This window comes from Lissotriton vulgaris, unplaced genomic scaffold, assembly GCF_964263255.1.
Source record: "Lissotriton vulgaris unplaced genomic scaffold, aLisVul1.2 SCAFFOLD_550, whole genome shotgun sequence".
NCBI classification, from domain to species: Eukaryota; Metazoa; Chordata; class Amphibia; order Caudata; family Salamandridae; genus Lissotriton; species Lissotriton vulgaris.
Window position 1 is genome coordinate 266660 of NW_028247597.1, and position 23662 is coordinate 290321.

A 23662-nucleotide genomic window follows, 5' to 3' on the forward strand; every position below is an offset into this window, starting at 1 on the left:
TAAGGAGGCAAACACACCTACAGTTATTAGTTTTGCTTCACAGTGGGACATGGAGCGGGTATGTCTGTGGGAAATCATTTGCTGCAGTCAGAGGGCAGGGGCACGGTGTAGATTGGTCAGCCTTTCTTTGGATGGTTGGAGAGCAAAGAAAATGACAAAACCTGTAAAGGAGAGGAGGTCGCAAGTAATATTTCTCAAGCAACCGATGAGACAACCCTTTGCTTTTCTTTTTTATTACATCTAAAGACTCTACATAAACAGATAATAACATTCAATAGGTAAAACACTTTCAATTCATGTAATAAATATTTTCACTTGTTATTTTACAAATTGACATTTTTCTACTGTACATTTTTTAAAAGCCAGTTTACTGGTGTGGCATGCCGCATGGAGACCTTTGAAAGGGAAGGTGAGTTAAGGCAATGAGCTTTAGACATCAGGTTTATGGACTCGGCGGTCATTGGTGGCATTCTTATATACAGTTTGTACTCCTTTAAACAGCAGCAATATTCAGATAAACCTAGTCAGTCCTTTGCAGTGACAAATCTAATGTTCTAAACAAAAGCCACAACTTGAATAAAGCCACTTCTGAAGTCACTGAAAAAAATAGCTCTAAAAACCCTGAAATGTATAATGCAAATTAAGGGCATACTTTCAGAAGGTTTGCTCCTCCATGCTGACATGGCACTGAAGCTTTTAAGTGGTATGCCACTACGGCATAACAGTGAAATTTGGCTCAGAGCAAACAGAGTAAAAACCTCATAATACTTATAAATAAATTACAATATTTCCAGCTGTGATGTGGATTGGGGTTTAATAACTGGCTTTAGTACTGCCAATAATGCCCACAAATAAAACAGCCATGCATCCTGTGTCCACACTCAATCTATGGCAGCTCATAATAGACCACCTTGAACTTTATCACTTTGGAATAAAAAGTAAACCTGCAGTCATCTTCAGAACGGATTCCAATTGAAATGGCTACATTGCAATTCAATCCTCAGCGTTTTTTTTGGTTTTAAACCATATTGTCTACTTGGTGGGAGTCAATCTGTATAAACAGGGTGATGAAACGTTATCTAATGTTCCACCACACTGCTGAGCTCGTTATATGGGTTATGGCATATCGAATTCCAACATCAGGGCACAGAGGTCATTTTGCACAATGCCATTGAAAATAGTTATCTCTAAATATAGTGGTCAATTTCATTATGCGTCACACAGTAACATTCACTGGGATAACTTTGCAACTTTACAAATTTTTTTTACATTTCAAAATTGTGTCTTAATAGATAAATCACAAAAAAAGCGTTGCTCTGTAACTCAGCACATTATAGTCAACATGTGGCTTCAAGACCTTTCGCAGGGTGAAGGGTAATTTTCTGCCAAAATACTGAATACTTCTTCAAGGACAGGTAAGAAAATGGAATAAGAAAAAAGTGCTTCCATTGACGACGACAACTTTGGTTTGCTGATTATTAAATAGCTTCATAAAATCCCCTCCTAATTGAAAAGGGCTGTTAGCAAGAAATAAAAATTAAAACAAGGCTTGTGCTCAACAGTTAATGTCAATGGGACGGTTAACATAACGTAAGTCTAGCAATCAGGGCATTGTAACATGGGCAACCTGAGGCCGAACAGGAATAAACTTTACTGTGAAAACTGCACTGCATGTTGTACAGATCAAAAAACAGTGCATGGAAGGCATCATTCGTTTCCTAGTAGTGGTTTTCATACATCTGAAAGAATTGCAATGCCTTCAGATAAACAGGATATAGTCCTTCGACGATGCAGCTGCCATTATCAGCATGGCAAAACTATTTCACTATGATACATGAGGGGAAGTATGAAAGACCAAAGTGAGGGTGTGTGTATAGCAAGACAGGTGAAACTTCAAACTCTGCAAAATAAAGTATCTGGTTTTAGGGAAAGAAAAGATCAGGCTTGAAGGCTGCCAAACATTCACTACAAGGAGCGTTTGCCTCTAGGCAGTGGTCGGTGTATTGGGCAAAATTTCACTACTGTTAAGGCAAGAAAAAATCTTGCACCGACCCTCAATGAGGAAGTATACTGGTTTGTAAGTGTTGCTAAAGAGGTGAAAAGTCTTGCTACTTTCTTAGCAACCCAGTAAATTCAACCTGCACTGGACAAGCAGGAATAACAAACTTTCATTTATAAACTCGACCCATATCCGTGTGTTGGTGCATAATGCAAAAACAATATTTTATCTGACCTGGATATACAAACATTCTGCAAAACCGGCTTCTGGTGCTCTCACAAAGACAGGGTATCTGAAAACACTGCTTTCTGTTTTCATAGAAAATCTGCTGAGATCAAGCAAATAATGAAAACTTAAAGGTTCATGTTATGCTGATGAGCTGCATGACGGAGCCAGAGTAGGTATGATCACGCTGGCACAACTCATTAAATGACCCGTGCACAGACAGTGGCAAGCTTAGAAAATACAATGTTAACATCAAGGTCCTGCAGGATCCGTATGTGTTACTTAACAGAATATATGACCCTAGTTCTTAGCACGTATTTTAACAAAAGCTTTATACTGCACTGAGCTAGCATGCTGAATGAATCGTTACCTACTTTGAAAGATAGTATAAGGAAAACGATGGTAAGAGTTAGTTTGCATGATTATATAATTTTGTTCAGTTGTAGAAACCAAGATCAGAAATCGGATTCGGGAATAAAGTTGGTTTACTTGTCCACCAGCCTCTTTCTTCCATATTATTCAATTAACTATGTGAACTAAACAAAACACCATCGTCACTGGACAAGCACCTATCAGCTGAAGAAACAGACTGTGGAGTTTGCATGGTGCATTGTTTTGTTGGCGTGTAAGGCTTTCCTTTTGCACTGCACACAAGGTGAAGCTAGAACACTGCCCTAGTGCCCAGATATGCCTCAAATATAGATCAAAGGGGACTGAACATACCAAGAACTACAGACTCATCCTTCTTCTTTTCTTTCCAGACATCTCCTAACTAGTGCTATCCGAATGCGGCTAATTTGTCGACTTAAAGCCTCTAATATTATGCAAATACCAGATTCATACAATTATACGTTAGGAACCCTATCAGGTTATTTCCTCATCTCTACATTTTTAGAGTGGAAATGAAGAGTACAATAGGTGTTTAAATGGGCTGCAGATAAGCGGGGAGGAATCTCATGTGCAAACACTCTTGGAAGAATGTATTAGAGCGCAATCAATACATCTAAATACAGGTTTCCATGAGGCAACAGCAAATAACGTGTAAGACAAGGGAAATACGATAAAGCTATTAGAACTAAATAAAGGAATTTTTTCTCTCCAATAGTGGAGACAGAACGGCTGTCCATCTGCAAATTATATTTTAACAATTCATCGGATTAAACTCAGAATTGTTCGAAGAATTCACACTAACAATTTGCAGCATAGCCATGTGGCAAAAGTTGAGTTTCTACTAGAATGCCAAACATGCACGAAAACAAAATAACTGCAGCATTTCCTACACTAAGTATACTATAACTCTGCAAAAGTTAACTCACCAGCAACACCCATTAAATGGCCAATTTTTTGCCTTTACAGCTATTTAGCAAAAGCTCCCTCCCAACAAATGTTTGATGCCTCCATTTCAACCTGTTATAAGCACCGATTGCTAAATGAGAACAAGCACCAATTATACAGAGCAGTTTAGTATACGACAAGTATAAGCTTTTTTGACATTGTTTCTTGCTTTATAATGCTACCTACCAACTGCAAACTTAGCTATTCGCTCAGATGAAAGGTCAGATTACCTCTGACCCTGCAATAGGACTTAAAGAAAGTGATTTTAAAGTCTCAATTGCAGGTTCAGATTTTAAATAAAAAATAAATAATGAACAAGTCTTGATTCTGCAAAAAGTTTAAATAAAACCGTAAAGCTGGCAAACTAGGAAAACGGACGAAGGATTACATCAGCTGGTTTTTTTTCCTTCTACAGTGAGCAATTTTCGCACCATAATGCCCTCAAATTAGTATCGGGCTTATACTGGTCATCTCATTACTAAAACTTAAAACTATACAATTTCACCAGGAAATTGAGTCAGCAGTCACATTCTTCTCTAAAGTGATTACACGGATCCCCATAAAACAAGTCATTTAATCTGTAAGGGATTGATATTGAAAAGCATTCCCTTCTGGTCAAAGTTGGAGCTAGTGAAAACCCAAGACTGGCTGCTGAGATGCACCAGAATCCAATATAAAAATAGTGGTGTTTTCTGATATGTGCAGGGGTGGAGATAGCATTAGTGTGGTGGCACAGGTTTGAGGTGTAAGGGGCCTCCTGAACGCCAATTATGTCTTTCGCTACCTATTCGGGGGCAGATAGGCCAGTTTTCCTTTGCCTGCATTAGGACACCCACCTGCAACATGTCGTAACTTATTTTGACCAGAATACAATCTACCAGTGAGATTATTCGAAGGAGTAGGCATAACAAAAGAGAAAGGATATAACCATGTACTTAAAGTATTTGGGAAAGACTAGGTGTACCATTTCTGATTTGTAGAAAATTATATTTTCTAACATTGCATTGGGGACAGTCATTACTATTAATAGGGAAAAGCTCTTTTTCAGAGACCCATGGAGGAGGAGGCCAAGTATTAATGAGTTTATCCCATAACCCTTGGGTAGATGAACATGCATTTAGAGACTACAGTCCTCATCTAGTCTTAATGAAAGTCAGATGCCAATGAAGGAAGATAGAAGGCAGATAAGGACGAACCTCTGTTTTGTCATAGTTGGAAGAATGCCTTACATCTATGTATTTAATCAGCTTTATATTACAAGCTGCTCAGAAAAGGTATTTCACAGTTTAGATGGCTGTGCATTAAATTACCAGGAGGGATTTAGTGCCATTGCTAAAAAGCAGGGTGCTCGCAACATATTAACATAAAACAGATTAAAAAAAGCCAGACTCTGAAAACCAACAACATACAAAGCGCAGACGTAACAATAATTTACCCTCTGGTGGAGCTACACTTACAATGCCAGAAGACCGAACAATTAGTTACAAAAGGCTATGGTTTGAAAAATGTTGATCATAAGTGGCACCAAAATGGCAAGGACTGATGGCCTCGTATAGAAAGTGAGCACTCCCAATATTTTTTTTAGGATACTGGTATCGAAAATGCCACCATGATATAAAGATGCTGCCGCCAATAACTGAGCAGATTCTTTACAGGGGGTCTCTAACAACAAACATACTTGATCTGGAGGTTCCAAACTGATATGATTACTTACTGTCAGTTGAAGCAACCCTTTCTAATGTCAAGACTACAGCCACTAGGAAGTTTGTAGGCGTGATGTACCAATCTTGCAGAGACTGCTTCAGTGTTCTAGAATGCCCAGCAAGCAAAATAGTTTTCTTGACCCTCACCACCGCTCTCCCCCTAAAGAAAATAAAATCACCTGTTCTGCGACAGTGACTAAGTGCACTGGAATGGAAGCTAAGAGGCATTAAATACCACTGCTATCCACCAGCTGGACCCGCAACAGAAAATTGTTGAAATATGCACTTTATAGCAGGTGGAAAATCATAAAGAAATGCCTTCAGGTTAGGATCTATCAAAAAAAGAATATGAAAACATGTACAACACAAACATGCTTGTATGGGAATTATCCACTGAAATCACAGTCAGACCCAGCAGGCAAGGAAAATAAAGAGAGGAAATTTGAGAGAGACAGACAGAAAGAGAAATCCTCTATATCATAACAGTATCCAAGGACTTCCTCCTGAAAGAAAAATCCTACCAGCAGAACGAACTTCATTCTGCGTTTACTGAAAATGGATTGTGAAAAGCATGTGCGGTCCACAGTGAAGACGCTTGTTTCTTAAGGGATCTTGAACGAAGATGAACACAGAATGCTTCAAAATAACCACTAGCAAACGCACAAGAAACAGTGTGGCAGCGGTGGTCTTTTTTTGTGTTTTTTTTTTACCAGACAAGCACAGTCTTCGGTTGGTTTATCTACAAAAGTAAAACTGAAAATATAGTTTTTTTGTTCTCTGTACAGGTCTTTTCTTTTTTGTATCATTCTTTCCTTTAAAAAACTGGAAAAAGTTTGTTGGAGGTCTGGGGGGCGGACAAATAATGTTTGTTGTCCTATAGAGGTTATCCCTCAGTCCAAGGAGATGACATCCTGAATGTGATACATTGAAGTGGTGTCCGTGGAGCTGCGGTTAACCACCTGGTGTCCATGGCTCTCCCGCAAGCTGTTGGATGAGACTAAGCTACTATTGCTTCCACTGTTGCTGCCATTGGTAGTGGGGAGGGCAGAGTTCCCGCTGGTGTTAAGTTGGTCCAAGAACATCTGCGAAGAGGAGTAAGGAAAGAACCTTGACGTGTGAAGGAGGTCTTGGTCTTCAGAAGCTGAGGCTGCCGCTGCTGCCGCCGCCAGAAGGGATGTGTTGTAATGCTGGCAAGAAAAAAAATGACACATTGAATTAAGCATAATTGTTTAACCTCTATATCGAAGAACAGAAAACAGCAATGAAATGTCCCCGTAAATTAGCAGAAAATGCTATTGATCTTTAATACTAGTTAGAATGTTTATATTTGTTTTAAAGAAGAAAATGCTACGCATGGTCTTCCCAAAATAAGTTAGGTTCGTCAATGTGCGAAGATTATTTTTTTTACATTTTAAATGGCAGATAATAGTCTGTAAGGAGCATGTTACTTATCTTGTAAGCAGTTATTCATAGCGTGTAGTGCTGCAGATTCACATCCTATACATACTCCGGCCATCTAGTGTTAGGGCCGGACTTAGCAAGTTATTTTTCCTCTGAGAAGTTTTGTGATTGGCGTCGTGAGTTCTCTCCTTCCCTCCGTAGTATTGCATATGTTCGATAGCTCTTTTGTTAATGTTTATTTCCCTTTGCCATATAGGAAGTGAGGATATAGTATGCTAAGTTAGCTTTGCTATTGAACATGATGTATTAGTGTGTATATTTATCACCAATTAATACCTTCAGGGGATGCGGGAGGGTGCAGGTGAAGGGCAAGTTACTTACCTTTTGTAACGCCTTATCATGCAGAGACATGATCTAGCCCCAGATTCCTTACCTTTGAATTTCCAAGGTGTCCGACTGGATCTGGAAGAGTTCTTGGAGCAATACCCCTGAGCACTGGTAGATGGAGTCTGTCTGCGCCACATGACGTAGCCTGCGCAGTAGTGATGTCCGCGTCACCTACATAGGCACCACCTCTGCACGCTGACGTGAGATACTTTTCACAACTTTCCACGCCATGAAGTGCACTGACATTGGTGTGTTGTTAACAACTATGGCCCTGAAAGGGATCAGCTCTGACCCTAAAAACCTGTCAGCAGAGCAGGGAGGACGAGTGGGGCGGTAAAGAATCTGAGGCTAGATCGTGTCTCTACCAGACAAGGGGTTACCGATGGTAAGTAACTTGTCCATCTGATAGAGACATATAGCCGCAGATTCCTTGCCTTTGAATAGATACCCCAGCAATACCATCCCTGTAGGAGGGATTGCGGACAAGTTTAGACCAGAAAGTCCGGCAGGATAGAGTGGCAAAAAAGGCCGTCCCTGTGAACAGGCAATAGTGCTTGGTAAATGTGTGCAGGGATGCTCCCACTGCTGCCTGATAAATTTCCAGGACTGAAACTCCATGTTGCAAAGCCATGATAGCAGCCTTCGCTCTGGTGAAATGAGCTTGTAAGCCTTCAGCAGGCCGCTTCTTCACCAGAGCGTATCAAATTTTGATGCAGAGGATGACCCATCGTGAGAGAGTCCTCTCCTGCACTGCATGGCCTTGCTTTGCTCCCAAGTACCCCACAAAGAGTTGATCGTCCACCAGAATTATTTAGTGCTGTCAAGGAAGAACGAAAACGCTCTTTTTGGAGCCAGATGAAGGAGTCACTCATTTTTTAGTGGGATGCGGAGGAGTGTAGAAAGTGGACAAGGTGATAGATTGCCCCTCATGGAAGGGTATTGCGACTTTCAGTACGAAAGAGGCCCTCGTGCGAAGCACCAATTTGTCAGGGAATATCAAGTAAGGAGGCTTGGATGACAAAGCCTGCAATTCGCGAACCCGCCTGGCAGATGAGATTGCCAATAGAAAGGCTGCCTTGTTGGTAAGTAGCCACATGGGGCAGTTGTGCAAAGGTTCAAATGAAGCTCACAGTAGGAAGGTGAGACTCAAATTAAGGTGCCCATGAGGCATCATGAAAGGTTAAGGTGGAACATATTTACAAAGCCTTCTATTTACAATGCAACATTTAAATGAAGAGGGTTGGTCTGGCAGTCGTAGAAAGGAAGACAGGGCAGAAAGGTACCCTTTTAGAGTGCCCAGAGCGCTGCTGGGCAAGGTTAAAATAAAAAATTAAATATCAGGTAGGGAAGCAGAAAGAGGGTCAGTAGACGTTTCTGTACAATATATTACAGACCTGTTCCATCACAGGTGCAAACCAACTTGGTAGAGGGAAGCCTGGCAGCCAAAATAATATTACAGACTTTGGAAGGAAGGTCGAATGTAGTCAACTGTCACCGCTCAATCCCAATGCAAGAAGGCATAGAGTTGACAGGTTTGGGTCGAGGACCCTTCCCTGCTGCTGCAACAGAAGATCCTCCAAAAGGGGATGCCTGATCGTAGGTTCGATGCACAGCTGTAGAAGCTTGGGATACCAGATTCTCTGTGCCCAGTCTAGGGCCACATGGATGACTTGAGCCCAGTCGGTCCTGATCTTCTTGAAAACTTTAGGCATGAGTGGTACGGACGGAAAGGTGTACAAGAGGCCTGAGTGAGAGCCGGCTTGGAAACTCCAGCCAGCAAAACTGTTGATATTGCTTCTGCCCGGCGAAGGAAAACAGATCTAACCAGGGCTCTCTCCAATATTGAGAGATATGGCCTGGTGTTTAGCCAAGTTCAGAGAGGCAAAGCCTCTTCACAAAGGATGCACAAGTCCACCCAGGCGTATTAGTACTACTACCACATGGCGATGGTGCTGTCTTAACATTTCAATTAGCCTCCCCTTCATGGAAAGAAGGAAGGCTTTAAATGTCAAACAAAGCACTCTAAGCTCCAGCAGGTTGATGTGGAGTCCGGATTCCACCGGAGACCAGAGTCCTCTGATCTTCACCACCTCTCCAAAGCGGCCTCCCCATCACAGGAGTGACATATCTGCCTCTACTGTGAGATCTGGTTGGGGATGAGAGAGGTGTCTGCCTGTGACCCAATCTCGTTTTGTTAGCCACCACTGCAAATCCAGTGCAGTTTCCTCAAAGATCTGGACACCTACTGGAACTTCAGGTCTGATTGCTGAGCCTGCATCTGCCATGTGTCACTATGAGGATGCAGGAGACCATGAGGCCCAGCAACCTCAATCATTCGCACCGAAATCCAAGTTAGAGGCTGAAACATCAGTGACATAGCCTGAATGTCCTGGAGTTGTCGCTCAGGGGATAGGCCTGAAACTGCACAGTATCCATAACACCTCCAATGAAATGGAGCGTCTAAGAGGGAGTAAGGTGAGACTTCAGCACATTGATAGTGAACCCTAGCGAGTGTAGGAGATCCGCAGTAGTCTGGAGGTGGGAGACAGCCTGGGGCGATCCCTGATTTTAACAGCCAGTCGACGAGATAGTTAGTGGAAGACTGACACCTCGGATCGGTGCAGATGAGCTGCGACCATCGGCATCACTTTGGTGAACACTCAAGGGGCACTGGTAAGGCCAAAGAGGAGCACGATGAACTGAAAATGCTCATGGCCTACTGTAAAGCACAGGTGGAGCCGATGAGCTGGCAGGACAGTAATATGGAAATAGGCGTGCTATAAGTCCAACGATATCATCAAGTCTTCCGGGTCCAGGGCAGACAGGACTGGAGCTATGTGAGCATCTTGAACTTTTCCTTTTTGATGAAGCAGTTGAGGACTCCTTTGTCTAGGAGAGATCTAAGGCCCTTGTACTTTTTCGGGACCAGAAAGTAGCAGGAATAACCACCACAGCCTACTTCGGGCATCTGAACCCTCTCTATGGTTCCCTTGGGCAAGAGAGTCATGACTTACTCTTGAAGCAAAATAAGATGATACTCCACCAGTCGATCGTAATAAGGAGGCATGGAGGGAGGGAGTAGCCCTCTTCGGACTATCTGGAGGACCCACATGTCTGACTTGATATTGAGTAACCAGTGAAGGTGATGGGGGATCCTGGCACCAACTGGCCACCCATGACCTTGAAGTGCAAGACTAGGAGGGTTTGGAGGCTGAGGCTGATAGATGTGGGAGGGTATACTGACCTAACCTCTGGCTGTCAGACCTACATAGTCTGAACAAGCTGCACCCTGGGCCGCACTGAGGTTGCTGGACCTGTGCATTCTTGTGGCTGGGATAGGGCTGGCGTGGCTGAAATCCCCTTCCGTAGTCAAGGTGTGTCCGTAAAGTGCTCAAGCGTTATCTGCCTCGTCTCCGAAGAGACCGGTGTCATCAAAGTGCAAGTCCATGAGATAGGCCTGGACATTACCTGGAAAGCCAGAAGTCCTCAACCAAGCATGGTGTCGAACAGCCACCGTCGAAGAAATCGCTCTGTCCTGCGAGTCGGTCTTGTCGAGACCACAACAGATGGCAAACTTTGCTGCATCTCTACAGTCTCATAACGCTTGGGAGAGGATGGCCTCGGCCTCCTGTGGGACATGTGGCAGCACTTGCACAAACATTTCCCACAGGGAGTAGGAATAACAGTCTAATAAGCATGCAGTGTTCATAGACAGCAATGCAAGGCTTGTGGAAGAAAACATTTTCCTACCCCAATTACCCAGCCTCTTGGATTCCCTGTACAGGAGAGCAGAAGGGAACATGCCATGGACAGTAGAGGTTTGGACCACCAAGCTATCTGGTGTTGCGTGGGTGTGGGTTTATTTCAGCTCAAGGCCATAAAAGCACAGACATGGGCAAAAATAAAACATTAATGATCATAATTCAATAAATACATGTTCTTGAAGCACATACTCCTAAAAACATCCTTAAAACTGTCTTATGAGCCGAGAAATAGGTTGCAGAATAAAATATTGTTGAGAGTGCACTTTTTAATGCATTTATGCACATTAACACAACACCACCAGATATTTAGCAGCTTAAGGCGCAACATTTAGCCCTGGTTTTCCACATAGCCCACAGGTAACTGGAGAGTTTAAAAGAAATGCGTTACTTACCTGTAACTGCAGTTATCCAGTATTAGTGTCTTTCATAGATTCACATGCCTGAATCATTCCCCGTCGTCGAGACGGGAGCCTCCAGTATATAAAAAAGTAATGTCCTAAGACATACATATAAAAGAATAGGCCTAAGGGTCTCACCTTAGTGTCCTATCTAGGTCCTTATGTAGGAAGGGCCAAAGTAAAGAGAAACAACCAATCAGCTACTACCTCCCTCCAGAACCTTCCTGTCAGGAGCCTCAGTCTCTCAGATTTTCGTACGCACCAAGCTAGTTAGGCGTAAACTTGTTAGAGAGATAGGTGAGTCCTTCCAGGGGAGGTGGGAGGGTGCATGTGAATCTATGAAAGACACTAATACTGGATAACTGCAGTTACAGGTAAGTAACGCATTTCTTATCCAGTATTTGGGTGTCTTTCATAGATTCACATGCCTGAATCAGAGTAGCAAGCAATACAATATGCACATTCTGTGTTGGTACAGCATATACAAGTCTGCAGATAGTACATATCTGCGGCTGTAAATCAACAACATACAAAATCATGTAGTATCTAGTAAAAAAGAGATGTGCATACCAGTCAAGGATGGTGGGAAGCAAGAAGGCTCACCTCACTGGAATAGATGGCGAAGCACTGCTCTGCGCACTGCTGCATCTTTGGTCAGCTCAGCATCCAAGCAGTAGTGCCTGGTGAAGGTATGCGGGGACTTCCAGGTCGCCGCTCTACAGATGTCCAGGAGTGGCACTCCAGCAAACAGTGCCGCAGACGTTGACATGGCTCTCGTGGAATGGGCTTTGGCCCGCGAGTCCAAAGGCCGCCCAGTCTTGTCATGGCAGAAAGTTATCGCTGAAGAGATCCACCTTGATATACTTTGTTTCGTCAGGGGCATGCCCTTCCTTGGTCTGCTGAATGCGACAAAGAGTTGGGATGATTTTCTGAATTGTCTTGTTCTGTCGAAGTAGAATTTGAGGCATCTCTTCAGATCTAATGAATGCAGCGTTCTTTCAGCCGAAGTAGTTGGGTTTGGAAAGAACGATTTGAGAACCACTGGCTCATTAAGATGGAAGTCCGATGGGACTTTGGGTATGAATCGTGGGTTAGTACGCAGGATGACTCTGTCCTCTCATAATTGTAAGAAAGGGTCTTGGATGGAGAGGGCTTGCAATTCACCAACCCTTCTGGCTGAGGTTAGGGCCAGGAGGAGGGCCGTCTTCCACGAAAGGAATTTGATATCCATTTTGTGGATAGGCTCGAAGGGATGCTTTATCAGTTGGTGAAGGACCACGTTGAGGTGCCATGACGGAGGGATAGGCTTTGGCCTTGGAAAGGACCTGAATAGGCCTTTCAGGAATTGTTTGATAAGCCTGTCTGCCCACAGGGAAGGACCCGTAGAAGTTCTTGTGAACCTGGATATTGCTGCTAGGTGTACCTTGATGGACGCATGTGCAAGTCCTGACTGCGCCAGATGCAGTAGATATGGTAGCAGTTGCTGTGGGGTGACATGGAAAGGGTGTAGGCCTTCTGTCGCACACCAGACACAGAAGCGCTTCCATTTAAGAGAATAGGTCTTTTTAGTGCTGTCAGCTCTAGCTTTAGCGAGGACATCTCTACACTCCTGCGGAATGTTCAGGTGGCTGAATTCGCGGTATTCAGGAGCCAGGCCGATAACTTCAGAGGGCCCAGGTTCGGGTGGAGAACCTGTCCTTGGGACATTGTGAGCAGGGTCGGATGACTGTGTAGGCGATGAGGTGGTTGGATAGACAGGCGATGAAGTTCCGTGTACCAATGCTGCCTCGGCCAGGATGGGGCGATGAGGATCAGGGTGCAGGGCTCTGACTTCATCTTCCTGATGACCCTGGGTATCAGTGGAAATGGCGGAATGGCGTAAGCAAACACTTTCCGCCAAGCTATGGAAAATGCATTCCCTAGTGTTCCTGGTTGGGGAAGCCTGCTTGCGAAGCTTGGGCATTTGGCGTTCTCCCTGGTGGCAAAGAGGTCTATCTGCGGGGTTCCCCACTCCGCAAAGATGTAGTTCAGCGCCTCCGCATCCAGCTCCCATTCGTGGGATAGAGAGTGTTCCCTGCTCAGGGCGTCCGCTAGGACGTTGTCTTTGCCCGGAACGTATTCGGCTGTGAGTGTTATTCCATGCTGGAGGAGCCAATTCCAGACTCTCTGAGATTCTTGAGAGAGTGAGAGCGAACGCGTCCCTCCCTGTTTGTTCAGGTAGTGCATCGTCGTGGTGTTGTCTGTCCTGACGAGCACTGGGGAGTTTCGGATGCGTGGGAGGAAAGATTGGAGCGCCAGAAAGACTGCCCTTAGCACCAGAATGTTGATATGGAGTTTGGATTCCTGCGGCGTCCATTTGCCGTTGATCTGTAGTTCTTGCAGGACCGCCCCCCAGCCCTCTAGGGAGGCGTCCGTCGTGACTACATGTGGTTGCGCCGGAAGCAGGAACGGCAGTCCCTGCGACAGGTGTTTGGTTGACCTCCACCATTGTAAATGGTTGACTATAGATTGAGTGACTCGTATGCGGTCTTCGAATGATCCCGCAGCTTGTGTCCACTGTCTTGTCAGTTCTTCCTGAAGGGGGCGCATTTTTAGACGGCAGTGTGGGATGAGCAGAATGCATGAAGACATCATGCCGAGGAGCGGCTTGAAGATACGGACAGTCAGTCTTTTTGGATGCCACAAACGTGGCTAAGGAGATAAGTTTCGATTTTCTCTCCTGCGATGGGAAGGCTCTTGTGCGTTCCGTGTCCAGGGCCGCTCCAAGGAAAGTGATGACTTTGCTTGGTTTCAATGATGACTTCTCTCTGTTGAGGGTCAGGCCTAGTTGGCGGAAAAGATGCAGACAGGCGCTGGAAGACGCGGCTGCCGCTGTTGCCGACGGGGCCTTTACCAGCCAGTCGTCCAGGTATGGGAAAACCTGGTGTCCCTGTTGACGAAGGAAGGCTGCGACAGGAGAGAGGCATTTTGTGAATATCCGTGGGGCAGATTTGAGGCCGAACGCGAGAACACGGAATTGGAAGTGGATTCCTGCTACTGCGAACCTGAGGTACTTCCTGTGTCCTTTGAGGATAGGGATGTGATAGTAGGCGTCCTGAAGATCTAGTGACGTCATGTAGTCGCCTTCTTCCAGGAGTCCCAGGATCTCTTGTAGTGTGACCATACGGAATGACTGTGTCTTTAGGAACACATTGAGCGCTCTCAGGTCGAGGATCGGTCTCCATTTCTTGCCTTTTTTGTGAATTTGGAAGAAGTGGGAGTAGAATCCTTCCCCCTTTTGGGCGTGTGGAACTTTTTCTATTGCGCCCTTTTGAAGCATGGAAGCTATTTCCTGAAGAAGCAGCCGTAGGTGTCTGTGAGGGCGCTTGGCTGGTGGTGTCGTTGGGGGATTTGAAATTCCAGTGAGTGACCGAATTGGAGAAGTTGTAAAACCCACCGATCTGTCGTTATTTGTCGCCAATTCTGCAGGAAGAAGGAGAGTTTTCCTCCAAGTTGTAAAGAATGTGATGGTGGAAGGGCTGGCCAATGGAAAGAGTCATTGGCGATTGCCTGCGGGTCTCTTCTGACTTTTTCCCCTGTAGGATGATTTGTTGTAGGAAGTTTGGCGTCCCAACTGGTTTTGACGCTGATGGAACTGCGTCTTGCCCTGGGAGTACGAATAGGAGGACCTATTTTGGTAGGAACCTCTGTACGTAGATTGTCCTCTCCCCCCGTTGCCACGAAAGGACTGATTTCTAGATTGTAGAGTTCCCAGAGCTCTGGCTGTATCTGTGTCCTTTTTGATTGTGGTGAGGGCTTCATCGATCTTTTCGCCGAAAAGATGTTCGCCATCATACGGCATATCAATTATTTTAGTTTGAACCTCCTGTCGGAAGGAGGTGGCCTTAAGCCAACCTTGACGTCTTAGAACAGCGGCGCCTGCCAGCTGTCTGAAGCCAGTCATGGCTACGTCGATGGCACAGTCAATCAATTCAGAAGCCGATGTTTGGCCCTCTAGGAGTAGCGAGTGTGCCTCCTCTTTCAGGTCCTCTGGAAGGTTAGCGAGGTAGGGCGCGATGTCCGCCCAGAGTTGACGGTTGTAGCGGCCCAGGAGTGCAATAGAATTTGCGATCTTCACCGTCGTCGCAGACGTGGTGGAAAAGCGTTTTCCGATGGCATCCAGCTTCCTGCCTTCTTTATCAGGTGGTGTTGATAAGGGAGATGCAGGGTTCCGCGAATTCTTTTGCGCTGCTTGAGTAACCACGGAGTCTGCCTTGGGGTGACCCGTGAGGCATGCTGGTGCCGAAGATGTAGCTCTGTATTTTTTGTCTAGCCTGGGCACTATTACCTGCAGAGAAGCTGGCGTCTGCATGAGTTGTTTGCCCTGTTTCAGTAGGTAGTCAATAATCGGGATCGATCTTGTTGTTTTCTTCGCAGGTTCCTTAAAATCATAGAGGAAACATTCAGTTTCCTGCGTTTCCATGGACATATGGAACCTTTTGGCTGCCCTTTCAATGAGGTTATGGAAGCCGCCAATGTCTGCGGGTGGAGAGTCCGAAGACTGTGGCTCTGGAGAGGCCGGAGAGTGAGTGACGTAGTCCTGGTCTGCGTCAGGGTCTGTGTCATCATCGCGGACTTCCCCTTCTTCATGGTCCCTCTCATCGTCATCGGACGAGATGGTGTCTTGTGCTGGATCCTGAGTTGTAGGAAGGACCAGCGGAGGGGGCTTATGTCGTGGTACAGGTGCAGGTACCTGCGGAGCAGGAGGAGCAACAGGAGTGGCTTTTTCTGGAAACCGCTCTTTATAGTCTTGAATGAGGAATCGTAGGTCCGAAACGAAGGATGCTGGCAGGCACACCATTGGTGTCACTTGTGTGTGTACCTGAGTATGGACAGCTTGATCCACAGGTTCCTCAACATCTTGCTCCTCATCTGTACTCTGGTACTTAAGCACCAGTTCCGAAGGGCTAGTGGCCTGGGTAAACGGTTCCTCATCCAGTTCCTGGTCTTGTAAGAAGCAGGATCGTGTTAGTTGTTGCACCTTACTAGGTGATGTCATGTCCGGCGTGATTGGCTTTTTAGTAATCCTGATCGTGACATGGGACGTCTGGGCATCCATAGCATGTGAGAGCAGCTCAGACTCCTTCCAGGCACCAGTTGCCGTCGACGCCTGTGTCGACGGTGCCACGAAAGAGCTTTCCGTCATCGGCGGAATTTTACCCTTCGTCGACGGTAAATCCGTCGTCGATGCCCTCGTCGACGTTGTTCTCGCCGACAACTTTTCCGTCGTCGACGGCTTCGTCACCGTCGACGGGGTGCTCCTCGTCGACGAAGGAGGCTTCGTCGACGTTGTGGCTTTTGTCGACGGTGTCGTCGTCGATGTCTTCGGCGTCGACCGCGTCGTCGACGACGTAGTCCTAGTCGTTGAGGGAACAGTAGATGACAGCGGTCTACTCGTCGACGATGAAGGTGTCGTTTTCGTCGACGAGGAAGACGCCGACGAGGCCGTCGTCGTCGACACTGTTGTCGTCGACGTAGAGACGGTTTTCGTCGTAGTAATCAGTGACTGCTTCCTGGGGACAGGAAGGTCCTTGTCAGACACAGGTGGCTAGCCCTCTGAAGACTTTCTGGCCTTCTTAGGAGGGGTGTCTGAGGGGCCAGGAGAGGAAACCCTAGGCCTCTTCAAGGAGAACTGCGAGGCGCCAGACATGCTCTCACCTTCAGAAACCAAGTCGCTCTCTGGTTTGTTTTTAAGTCTGTTCAGCCATATCAGAAGTCGTCCTTCCCGGTCCTTCTGAGTTTTATGGGAGAAAGTACGACATATTTTGCAGTCCTTGGCCTGGTGGTGGGGGTAGAGGCAGTATAAACAGGTCTCATGTTTATCCTCCACGTGAAGCCTTTTTTTACCACATGAGACACAGGCTCGAAAGAGTCCTTTCTTCTGACTATCAGCCACAGCAAAGAAGTCGAGAAAATATCGAATTTGGATGAAAAAGTAAGTTTCCTGAGGAGAACTCAGGTGGAGACTCCCTAGCACAACGTGCGGTAGAAAATCTGAGAGACTGAGGCTCCCGACAGGAAGGTTCTGGAGGGAGGTAGTAGCTGATTGGTTGTTTCTCTTTACTTTGGTCCTTTTTACAAAAGGACACAGATAGGCTACCAAGGTGGGACCCTTGGGCCTACTCTGTTTGGTCCTTCCTACAGAAGGACCTAGATAGGACACTAAGGGGAGACCCTTAGGCCTATTCTTTTATATGTATGTCTTAGGACATTACTTTTTTATATACCGGAGGCTCCCGTCTCGACGACGGGGAATGATTCAGGCATGTGAATCTATGAAAGACACCCAAATACTGGATAAGCCAATGGTTTACCACAGTCAGTTTTTAATATCCTTAGGGCAGACATTCTCTAATCCCCAAATCTTGATGAAGTGGTAGGATCAAACACCGCCTACTGGTTAAGTAGGCTGGGCAGAAAAAAACATATGTTCTGAAGATTCTTTAGAGCGCTGGACACAGCTGCTCTTCTGCTACAGGGGATTTGGCCCATTTGATGGTGAACGAACGGAGGGGCAAGGTCCGATAGTGGAATAACAGGAACAAGGCCTCGCTTAAGGGGGTTCAATCTCATCCATGGAATCTTCTCTAGTGAAAAAGCCTTTAATCAAGAGAAAGGCACTAGCCAGAGAGCCATGCTGGGCATTTGAGTGTATTAAAGACTCGCAATGCTGCCAATATGCTAATTCAGTGATACTCCTGGAAACTGACCTAGCCTCTGAGGCATTCCACACTGATGGTAGCCTGATCTCCTCTAGCGTGGCTTTAATGTATTTAATCCAAGGTATATTACTCGAACCCACCAGCCTGAGTATTTCTTCTTATCCATCTCAGTATGGATGAAGCTCTGGGGTGACCAGAACCTCTTCCATAAGATTATGAGATGAAAGCTAGCTTTGTTTGAAAGGGGTTTAAGTTCCAAGTATATACAGGTGGTATACAAGGTGGAATGACTTTTCCATCCTTCAATGGAGGTTTTGATGACAGTAATGTCGAAAAAGGATTGCTGCTTTCTGTTTTGTAGATACGCTGGAATGACTGCTAAATGTAGGCGTATAGAGGTATATGCTAAATCGCTTTCTGCAAATGTAAGAAGTAATAAACTAGTTGTTCTGTTGGATGGATTGTTTTGTGACGCACATTAGTGAACAAACTGTTTTCCATTTAGCAGCGTAGCATGCTCTTGTGGTTGGTCTTCTGGCCTCTTCAAATGTCATGCATTCTGGAGATAGATTTAAGTATTCAAACTCTTTGACTTCAGGAGCCATATTGGAAGATTGAGCTGTTGAGTGTTGAGATGTCTCACTTTGCCCCCCACTGTGTGAGGAGCTTTGGCTAATTGGGTAGCTTCTTGTGAGGTACTTGGGATAGCTCTAGTAGTGTTGTTTACCTAAGTTGTCGAGGCCACGTGGGAGCTAGGAGTATCCAGGTTAATGAAATCTGCTTGTATGGAATAAGTGGGAGAGGCGGAAAAGAGTATGCAAATATCACTGAACAGTTAATTTATAGTGCATTCTCCTTAGACTGAGGGTGTAGGTGTCTGGATGCAAAGCTTTGGCATTTTGAGTTTGACGGTGGCAAGAGATTTATTGTTGGGGTTCCCCATCGTTGGAAGTATTGTTGTAGTAATGGAGTGTGCATTCCCCACTTATAAACTTACTTGTTGCTGTGTTCTGTCTTAGCTGGTCCGTAATGGAATTGTGCTGTGCTTGTATGTATTGTGCTCAGAGGAGGACTTTTTGACTGTTCACCCATTTCCATTTGCTAGTTCAATGGAATGGGTCCTTCCTGGTTTCTGAATGTAATATATTGCTGTTATTAGGAATTTTTTTCTCTTTATGTTCTGTAGGAATGCTTAGAGAACCATATAAATGGCTAATAGTTTCAACATGTAGATGTTTAATGTCGGTTGTTGTGTGGCCCAGTGGCCCTGAACCACAATGTCCTTCAAATGAGCACCGGTTGTGATTGGTTGCGATTGTCACTTGCGGGACTGGGTCCTTGAAGGATCTTCCTTTCAGCATGTTTGAGGTGTTCCACCATTGTAGTGCCCAATAGACCTTGGGTGAAACCAACACTAGATTGCCCATGTTGCCTCCCACTTATAACCACAAGGATGCTAAGCACTCTTGGAGGGGTCTTGTGTACTCTTGCATGAGGCACTATTGCACTGTTTGAAGACATCATCCCTTAGAAGGCGCATCACTATTTCGACTGGTAGGCGAGGATGTCGCTGAAAAAGTTCTAGAACCTTTGTGGATTGGGGTATGCTGTCCCTAATACTTAATTGAGTATCACTCTAAGATAGGGTTGTTTTTGGAGCAGTTGGAGATGGGATTTTGTCGCACTGATTGTGCTTTGAGTCTCTGAGACATTTGGCTTAGGTTGGACTCTTCATCAGTCAATCGTCTTGATATGGAAATATATGTATGTTTTCCATTTGTAATTTTGATGCTAATCCAACTAGGCATTTTGTGAACATCCTGGGCTGTTGTTACCCCGAATATTAGCACTTTGAATTGATAGTGACTTCCACTTAGCACAAACTCTAGCTACTTGAAATGTGCTGGGTGGATTGGGATGTGGAAGTATGCGTCTTCCAGATTTAACACAGTGATGAAATTGTCCTCTTGTAGTAGTGGCATTCGGTCCTGCTATGTCCCCATATGGAAATGTTCTGACTGTATGCATCGATTGAGGGGACGTAGGTCTAGGATGGTTTGTGGGGAGCCCTCCTTTTTTGGTATGAGGAAATAAAGGGAGTGGACAACCTTGTTGAGATTTTACTTGGAACAGGTTATATGGCTCTTTGTAGTAATAATGCCTTTACTCCTTCCTTCAGCAGATGTAGATCCTGTGGATTTAGTATGCGTCTTTTTGGCGGGATATTTGGTGCCTGTTGAGTTAGTTCTAGGCATAATCTGCCTGAATATTTGTAGTACCCATTGGTCTGATGTTATGACTGGCCACAACTTGTGGAATTGTTGCAGCTTTCCGCAGACTGGTGTTTTGTGATCGGATGGGAAGTGTGGGCAAGTAAATGTTTAGGTGTAGGGGCTTCCTTATTGGGTGCACCTCTACCTCTGCCTCAGTTTTTGTATTCGCCTCTTAAGTAGCCACGGTTTTGCTGGAGGTACTGTTGCTGGAGTTGATATGAGGTACTGTCACTGACAGATGGCTTTGTAGGCCCTCTACCGTGGTAATGCTAAAGTGTTGCTGCTTTTGAAGTGTAGTTTGTGAGGTACCCATTGATTTGACTCGATCAGTGTCTTTTTCTTATTTCAAGCTGCATATCCACAACTGCCGCAAAGAGGTTTTCCCTATCAAACGGGACATTTAGAATGTGTTGCAGCGCTTCTGGTTTGAAGTCCGAAACCACACATGTATTCGCAGCATGATGGAGTTATTGATGCCTCTCACAGCTGTGTCCATCTAGTCTAGAGCAACTTTGATTGTGGCATTAGATATTTGCCTGCCTTCATTTACTAAGTCTTCTCCTCGCTTTTGATATTTGTATGGGAGATGTTGCATCAGTTCCTGCATAATATCCCAGGTTGCTCTGTTATAGCAAGAAAGTAGTACCACTGAGTAAACAATCTTCCAGTGTTGGCATGCTCAGTCACCACTCTTTTGCCTGCAGCATCTTTCTTCTTGCTTTATCTGGAGGTCCTTCTCCAGTGTCCTGTACTGTGGCCCTTTTCCTGGCAGTTGGGACGACTTATGAGTCTGTGGGGGTGACCCTTGATGTATATAAGGTCAGCTGATGACAGTGAGCATATCCTCTCAATGCATGGTGTTAAGACCCTGGATTTGACTGGGCTTTTGAAGAGGTCTTTGGATACATTTAGTACAAACCCTATCATGGGCAGGTTTTGAATGGTGCGTTCAGTGAGTGATAGTGTCTCAAGTAAGAAATCCGGTTGCTTCTCAGTGGTGTGCATTAGGAGCTTGTGGTACTCTGCCGCTCTCTGAATGCCACTGATATGAGGTGGTGTCATCTAGTGGTGATGCCTTTGATGGTGCTGGTGGTTCCATTGGTCTGATGTTAAGACTGGCCAGGGAGAACCACGTCGTAGCTATCTCACGGATCTGTGATGTGACGGTGTTATGTGTCACTTGTGAATGTGTCTGTTATCTCCCCCACTTGACCTCGATACAGACATAGGAATCCACAATGGCAATGTGGGCCCCTCGAAATGTACTGGAGCTTGTTCATCACTGGAAGTCGAATCGAAGGTAACAGTGGGGGCTAGCAATGACTACCCAACCGGCCTTGATTGCTACCTTGCTGTCATGCGAGGACTCTGCCTTGGCTGTCGAGTCGTCTTTGTATCTAAACAATGTGCAGGCTGCATGCACACTCATCTTCTTTGTGCTCTGGGCATAAGCACAGATTACACACTTAGTGTCGTAGTAAGCGCACTAGGTCCCGCACCGAGGTCACTGTTAGAAAAAATGTCCCTTTGTCTACATCACCTGGAGATGGGCATTCTCGACTGGCATCTGTGTGTCACCCGCTGGGTACTTGCTTCTCGGATTCTCTTATCCATTGGTTGTAGTTCACTAGATCTTCAATTGATTTCTCTTTATTGTAGTTGTTGAATCTTCAAGATCTCAAACGCAGTCCATCCAAGCCCGATGACAGGAAAAGCTTTCTAACAAAGGAGCTGTTGAACATGAGCAATACCTCGAGGGGGAGGAGAGATGACGCATGATGCCGATCATGAAACTTCAGAGGAAAAACATCTTGCAGAGTCCGGGCCCCACACTAGATAGCATGAGTATGCATAGCATGTTTATCTGCAGCCAACACATGCTAAACATAGAAACTTTCAAAGGATGTGGAACTTCCCACATCCTGGCATCAATTTATTAATGTTTTATACAGAACTACTCAACTAGTATCCAGAAAAAATACAAAACCGGTCAGGTGGGTTGCATACTGTTACACTCAAGTATCATTTTTATGTGCAGTAAGTCTATTCTAAATAAATATATCCTGCTTATAAAACTAGTAGGATTCTCCTGCAATAGGTCGGCGGTTTGAGGTTGCAGTTTTTAATAAATTCCTACGGTAAGTAGGGAGCACCTGCCCAGGCTCCCAACTTACCTGGACAGGTCCTCCGACCAGTCAAGGCTGTTTAGGACTCAACTACCCGCTGTGCTGCCGCTCTCCATCTGCTCCCGCTCTCATGTCTTAGTTCTCCTTCTACACTCACATTCCATCGCTCTTTCTGATTTTTTGCTTACCTGCTCTTTTAACTCTCTCACCATTTTCCACTCATCCATTAGCTCTTTTGGCTATTGCTTTTGTTTTTCCACTCTTTGGCCTCTTTTGGCACGCTTCTGACACCCCCACTCACTCCTTTAGATGCTCCCATTGCTGTTCACCCGCTCCAGTCTCCCCCTGCTCATCTTCTCCCCTGAGCATCTTTCCTGCCTCTCCATCCTGCTAGCCCTGCCCACCACCCCATCCCACTTCCCAGGACCTACTTAATGGCAGCTGCAGTGCAGCTGCAATGCAGGCGTGTCAAAGGCACTACTCCCTTTGCACCCGTCTGCGCCTGGGCTATGCCCAGAGCTACAGACCCTTGTCCGTCAACACCCTAGAGCTCCACCCCAGCCGCACTCCATGCCCTTAACACCAATAAATCAATCAAGGCACTTGTAAAGCGCACTACATACCCGTGAGGGTCTCAAGGCGCTGGGGGGTGCTGCTCACTGATCGAAGAGCCAGGTCTTGAGGAGTCTTCTGAACTCTGAAGGCCAGTAGGTCTTGGGTCTGCCGTAGGTTGGTGGGGAGGGTGTTCCAGGTCTTGGCAGAGAGGTGGTGGAAAGATCTGTCACCGGCAGTCGTTCTTCGGATGCGGGGACTGTGGAGAGGGCAAGGCTGGCGGAGTGGAGCTGGCGGGTGGGGGTGTAAAAGCGGAGTCGTCTGTTGAGGTATGCTGGGCCGGTGTTGTGGAGAGCTGTGTGTGCATGGATGAGGAGCTTGAAGGTTACCCTCTTGTTGATGGGGAGCCAGTGCAGGTCTCTCAGGTGGGGTGTGATGTGGCAGTGGCAGGGGATGTCGAGGATCAGACGTGCCAAGGCGTTCTGGATGCGTTGCAGTCGTCTCAGGAGTTCGGCCCATGTTCCCGCATAGAGGGACTTTCCGTAGTCCAGCCTGCTGGTGACAAGGGCCTGGGTGACTGTTTTTCTCGTTTCGGTGGGGATCCACTTGAAGATCCTGCGGAGCATTCGGAGGGTGTTGAAGCAGGATGAGGAGACGGCGTTGACCCCTTAGTCATGGAGAGGGTGGAGTCGAGAATGACCCCTAGGTTGCGTGTGTGGTCGGTGGGTGTCGGGGCTGTTCCTAGCATTGTTGGCCACCAGGAGTTGTCCCAGGCTGAGGGGGTGGAGCCGAGGATGA

General features: G+C 45.8%; 1 protein-coding gene across 1 annotated transcript in view; it reads right to left on the reverse strand.

Moving 5' to 3' along the window:
- Positions 1 to 217: 217 nt before the first annotated feature.
- The window catches only part of PIAS1 (protein inhibitor of activated STAT 1), an 854757-nt gene continuing 831312 nt past the window's right edge, over positions 218 to 23662 (reverse strand). Inside the window, exon 14 of the mRNA XM_086949739.1 lies at positions 218 to 6449. Coding sequence (XP_086805865.1) covers positions 6153 to 6449 — 297 coding nt within the window. The 3' untranslated portion in view covers positions 218 to 6152. The remainder of the gene's footprint in view (positions 6450 to 23662) is intronic.